Below are 6356 nucleotides of genomic sequence, written 5' to 3'. Positions count from 1 at the left end.
GCTCAGCCTCGCTCTGCGCCGTCTTTTTCCCCAAGTTTGGTGAGAGGTGGATATGGAGGGTCGCAAAAAAAATAGCTCTCGACTTGATCTGGCCTTATTTAAATAAAAATGACTACATGCTGTGAAATTCTTAGAGGGACAGGCTGTCTCGTTGGCGGGGGGCGGTGGGGTAGGTAGGGGAAACACTGCATGTTAACACAAAATATTTTAAATCAAACAGGGTATGTATGCTTATTAGTTAAGTTGTGTGTTAATTTAAAGCAGGTTATTTTAGACATCAAGAAATATAAAAATGCATCAATGTTAGTGGCTTATATTCGGTCAGCTGAAGAAGTGTTTTTTTTTAATGGTTAACTTTAAATTAATGTGTATTTTTTACACTATGTACCATTTGCAATAAACAAAAACTTAAAGGGGCAATATTCTGTGTTTCTCAGGCATACATTTAAATACTATACCATAATAAAGTATCTGTGTCACCTTTAGTTGTTATTAAAATGCTGTTTTTATGTTTAAATAGAAAATAAACTTATCTCCTCATCACTTCCTCTTCTAAATGCCTTGAAATTGGCCTCTGTCTCTTTAAGAACCACCTTCTGCTTCTGTCTCGTCCCATTTCAGTGGGGGGGGGGTCGCTTGCGCTATGATGCAGTTTACTTGGCATCTGAAAATTCATTTCCTCAAAGGTATTTTGTATCTGAAAAGAGCTTCACTGAGAAGTAGTGTTGAGAGCAGCAGGCAATTTAAGTTTCACTTTCACCCGAGAGCCTGCAGGAGTCATGGGCGGGGGGTGGGGGGTCGCTTGCGCTATGATGCAGTTTACTTGGCATCTGAAAATACATTTTCTCAAAGGTATTTTGTATCTGAAAAGAGCTTCACTGAGAAGTAGTGTTGAGAGCAGCAGACAATTTAAGTTTCACTTTCACCCGAGAGCCTGCAGGAGTCATGGGCGGGGTGTGTGGGGTGGGGGATGGGGAGGTGTGCTCCGTGATGAGGGAGTTTGGCTTAAAAACACGTCCCAGGGGCATTTCTGGACCCCAAAGGCGTTTCTGGTCCCCACCTGTCATTTTGCTCCTCTGCATGGCTTCCTAAAAATGCTGCAGGATTTCTCAAACATGAATAAATGAGTCAGAGCAAGGCTTTGGGCATGTTTTTTATGAGAGTATAACATTATAACATGATATAAAACTCAAAAAAGTTGATTTCACATGATATTGTCCCTTTAAATCATTGAAGACAAACTTTGCAGCAGATTTTACTAAATGTTTTAGTTGAAATTTCTTTAAGTTGCACAATTAGACAAAAAGGCTGCATTTCAGTTGGAGTTTTAATTGTATGGAAATTAGGGTTGGGCAATATTGGCAAAAAGAAATCACGATTAATTGTGGTATTTAGTCGATAATGATTAATTTGATGATTAATTCCCTGGAGTCTCTGGTCACCCTTATGTCCTGGTCAAATGACCAATTTAGTGGGAAAGATTTGCTCTTTGTAAAAATCAAATTGTGTCAAAATTACAGACTTCAGGCTACAAATTTTAAATTGTGTTGATAGATAAATAAATTATGGAACTTTTTTCTTTTAGAGAGGAGCACTGAGCAGACTGTCTGGAGAAATCTCCAGTCAGTCTGCCTGGTGGCATAAATCGTATTAATTGTCAAGTGCCAAAAAATAATCGATTAAAGTTTTTCTGACTATTAATTGCACACAATACGATTATGCCCAACCCTAATGGAAATTTGTTTGTTGGTTTGTTAAGATTAGTGGCTCAGTTGGTATAGAGACRTTGCCTCTCAGCAGGATGGTTGCTGGATTGAATCCTGGCTGGGACATTTCTGGGTGTCTCGTTTGTCTCTTTGTGTCCCTGTGACCTGTCCAAGGTCTATCCCGCCCCTTTCACAAAGTCTGATGGACAGTCTCAGGTAGGATTTTAGAGGAGGATTTCAACACTACCCCATTTACCTGCCACTTCCGAAGTTTACACAAGCTTACGAAATTTACGTAAGTGAAAACTGTTACAAATGGACCGAGGCCAGAGATTGTGAAAACRTCACACAACGGCTACTGCAGCTGTAAAATTGCTGCCCACCTCCTCTGTCTAAGCCWGTTCAATATACTTTCTTATGTGTCTTCATTTGGCCTCATAAAATAACTGCGGCCACCTTGTCCACCATTTTTGGAGTTTGTGGAAGTTTACGAAATTTACRTAGAATTAAAAAAATAATCTCAGCAAACCCAAAAATTGGCAGGGCGTCCTCAGGTGTCGCCAGCTGATAGAGGGCATCGTAAAACCAAACAGGTTCTTGACTCCCTTCTAGCTAAATGCTTGCTGATGGATATGGGCACCAATAACCCCCACAACGAGGAAAGGAAAAAGCAGATGGTTGGATGTTTAGATCACAAGAAAATGCAAAAAAAAAAAAATCCTGTTTGTAATAGAAACACCATATTTGGAAAGTAAATTAATGTTTAGGCTGTAAGCTCTTTAGCCCTGTTGAATTTTAATTTTTTTTCTCCAAACTGAGGTCATTCTTAGAGCTATGACAGGTAAGAGTCTAACATTCAGAACTTAAAAATGCCTGGACTTTCTAGTTAGTTTAGCATTGATGGCCCAAGAACAAGTTTTTAAAAATGTTAGTAGACCTTGTTTTTTTTAAGTGCCATATYTATTCAAGCATTTGAGATATTTTCTCTAAAGTGCTCCTATTTCATGGAGACACTGTTCATCTGACAGCAAGTGACGGCCAGATATGTAAAACTTTGATCCAATCAGGCCAACATAAATGCCCCCTGGATGTGGAGATTTGCATCGCGCACAGAACAAGTCTTTTGTGTGTGTGTGTGTGTGTGTGTGTGTGTGTGTGTGAGAGGACCCTGCTGGTGTGTTTAGACAGCCTCTGTTGGTGTCTGTGGGTGTCGGCTTTTATTTGGAAGGAATAATGAAAGTGCAACAAGTTCATTCATTCACTTGAGCCAAAGATATTTAGCAGCTTTTTATATTTATTTATTCTTCTATTTAGCCATATAATAAGTAGAGTCGTCTAAGGTTGTGTCTAATAATCATTCTTTATATTCTTTCTAATTTATTTAAAAATAGGCCTTAAAATAGAATCAGTTTTTACGTTCTTTGTCSTGACTGAGTTTTTCTTATGAAAAATGTTCCAATTTATTTTAGGGGTGCACTGATAAATCAACCAGCCAATATATCAGCCCCAATTTTCTTAATTTTGGAAGACTCGAATGGTACTTACGTGAGATGCTGATCTTATCCTCTGATCTTATCTACAGTACCTCCACAAAGGTCTGAAAATCAGCCGCTGTCCTCATTTGCTCTGCTTTGAGAGAGGGCTGTTGTCCAGGGTATTGTTTAATGTTTTTCAATCAGATAAAATTGGAGCATTGAAGGTGTATTGAGACCTTATAACACCCAGCAGTGTCAGTTATTTAAAAATAAATAAATAAAATCTGTATCGGCCAAAATTAGAATTGGCAGTTCGGACTTTTTAAAGATTGGTGATCGGCCGGAAAAACACAATTGGTACACCCCTAGTTTCATTGTCTGCAATGTATGTACTGTAATTCAAGCTGAAAGATGGAATTAAATGTCACAATGGATTTATTTCTCTCCTGATCATTATACATATTGTGCAAAAGTTTTGAGCCATGCCCTACTTTAGTTTTTGCTTTCAAGRAATCAAACTTTGTCATTTGTAAAAGCTGTATTATTTAATACATCCGTAGACTTTTTGAAGGTCTTTAAAATAAATTTTTTAAATACTGGGTACTATTTCACTCATTTTCTGTCTGGTCCTACTGTATTATCAGAAAACTTGACTTTGTATAATGTGCTGTGTAGTTTTCAAAAATGAAGAAAGTGGACAAACTGAGGACTAAAGACAAGTCAGGCTTTAAAAACTCTCCATCAGATCAACAGTATCTGAAAATACACACAGTGAAGGCCCGCAAATGTGTGGTTCACAATTTGCAGACTGTGTTTTGCAGATTTTAGTAGTTTGCAATAATCTCCGTAATATTGCGGATACTGCAAATACAGTAAATATGGTACAGTAACGATCATTATTTTTCTTTCTTTTTTGTTAAGCCAAATTTTTAATAATATCCTCATTTTGTAACATAAACATTCACGTGAATTCAGTTCCGTATAAAAGAAATACAGCAGTTTTCTGGACCACATCCAATATTCACATTTTTCCACAATTCGTGGGTAATCTAAGAATGTAACCACTGCGAAAATTGGGGCTTCACTGTGTATCTGAAAGTCATGCCTTTAATAAATTGGGGGGTATCTGATAAAGAAGTTTTTGTCCTTAATTTTTTTCTTTCTTTCAAACTGTATTATTGTTTGGAGTCTATAGATTCAACTAAAAAAATCAGCGGCTGGTATCAAAGAGCCAAAATAAAATGGTTTCTTGTYTGTTACGTGTCACACAACACATGTTCATCCCTTGAGTTTATGAGCCTTCTTATTTCTTAGTGATCAATAGGTCAAAGATAAATGGGTTAAAAACATTTCCTGAAAATGGTCCAGTGCAGAACAGAAAATGAGTAGGCTAAGAAAAACCTTATAAAATCCCAACCTTTACAAAATCGGAAGAACAATTGTTTTAGACCACAAAAGTATATTATACAAAAAGCTAAACATAAAGAAACTGTGGCTCAAACTTTCTGTACAATACCATATGATCTAATCTGATCTGTAGCTTGATAATAAGAATAAAAGTTAAAACACTAATTATTATTTTTAATAGAGCTGTGGCTCACCAAAGCACCTCATATTTGCATTTAACAGAAAATGCTCTAAATTCAGTGGAAAGCCTCCAGGTGAGTCACCAAAGAACATTGCAGGGTGGAGCAGCAGCCATTTCCCCTCAGCAGGAACGCATGCTGAGCAGCACTTTACAGCTGATTGAAGCTTTCCTTCATTCCTTTAAGGTTATTAACCCACTTCAAATCTCTTCACAGGCGTATCACGCCCGGCAACAGGAAACCACCAAGCTCAACAGGAAGTACAGTCTGACTGAAAGGTAAACCTCCTCCTTTGGCAGCAACATTTATTTCTATGAAAAATGAATGTTTCCTTATCGGCTTTTTCTAACTGAGCAGAACCACACTTAACTTTCTCCACCTCGGTACGAGTGAGTCTCCAGAGGCCGTGGGCGGGGTCGGCTCATTGTGCACCGGAGGAAACCCCACTCGGTCATGCCTGGCTGTGATTGGACTCTAATTAGCTCTAAGTGCGCGGAGCAACCATCCATGTTCCAAAAGTGACCATAATGACATGTGGTTTGATGTATGCGAGCGTGTAGGAGGACACGCATGGCCTGGCAAAGGGTTTCTACTCATATTTGACCCGAGACGACACGGTGTGATGAGCAYGGAAAGCAAAACGGAAACATTTACCGTAATTTATCCACATTAGCTGTAATTTTTATTTAAGGCTTTCATTAAGCCTACAAAGTAAAAATGTTTGTTTAAATCACATTTTTAGCCTTTCTTTTTTGTTCTTGGTTTTGAAATGAGATCATTTGTCCCAACCCTTCTGCTGCCCTTTGGGTCAGAATGACAGTCGAAGCCTCAGTCTTAACACGGAGGTCGGTTGAGCCTTGTTTTGACCCAAGGACAGCAGGAGGGTCAAACTACTCCAAATTAACTAAGTTTTACATTTGTGAATTTTATAGTGGACTTAAGAGTAGTGGAACCTAATTGGTCTGCTAGCAGTTTTCAAAGTTTGCAACAAAGCTAATCTGCTAATGAGAAGCTAGTTCTGCTATTAGCGGATTAGCGGGACTGTGCCCACCACTAACTACCACAATAAGCTTCAATATTTTCATTTGTATATAAGTAAAATATTATGTTGTGGGGGATAAATCATAATCATCATAATTTCTCCCATTGCCTTCCCAATGTAGAATACGTTGTGCATAGCTAAGCATAAACAACAACAGTAGTTGTAGTAAAGAAAGGCTTGTGTTGTTGGATGAGTAGTCAGAGGAAGAACAACTTTTTTTTTCTTGTTAACTGCAGAGATTTAAAGAAGATGTGGACGTCAGTTACATGTTCACATGTTCAATAGAACCAGACGAGCTGCTCCTTGAAGCTGTCCTTCTGGCTAATTTAAAAACAGTCTCCTGGGACCAAATAGCACGAGCTGATCCTCCACTGCCAAAAACATGCCTACAAGTGCGTGTCCTCAAAATAGTGTTTCCCCACCAGAGGGTACGCCACGAAAGAAATGTTTTTCAGTCCGTATGAAATTAGGGTTAGCTAGGGCTACCACAAACGATTATTTTTATAATCGATTAATCACCGATTATTTTTTCGATTAGTCGACTAAT

General features: G+C 38.3%; 1 protein-coding gene across 1 annotated transcript in view; it reads left to right on the top strand.

Annotated features, from left to right (window-relative positions):
* Positions 1 to 6356, top strand: part of shroom4 (shroom family member 4) — a 138452-nt gene that overhangs the window by 123524 nt on the left and 8572 nt on the right. The window contains exon 6 of the mRNA XM_014018252.1: positions 4984 to 5045. Within this exon, the coding sequence (XP_013873706.1) occupies positions 4984 to 5045 (62 nt within the window). The remainder of the gene's footprint in view (positions 1 to 4983; positions 5046 to 6356) is intronic.

Source organism: Austrofundulus limnaeus, unplaced genomic scaffold (assembly GCF_001266775.1).
Source record: "Austrofundulus limnaeus strain Quisiro unplaced genomic scaffold, Austrofundulus_limnaeus-1.0 Scaffold188, whole genome shotgun sequence".
NCBI lineage: Eukaryota > Metazoa > Chordata > Actinopteri > Cyprinodontiformes > Rivulidae > Austrofundulus > Austrofundulus limnaeus.
This window is presented reverse-complemented; position numbering and strand designations above follow the sequence as displayed.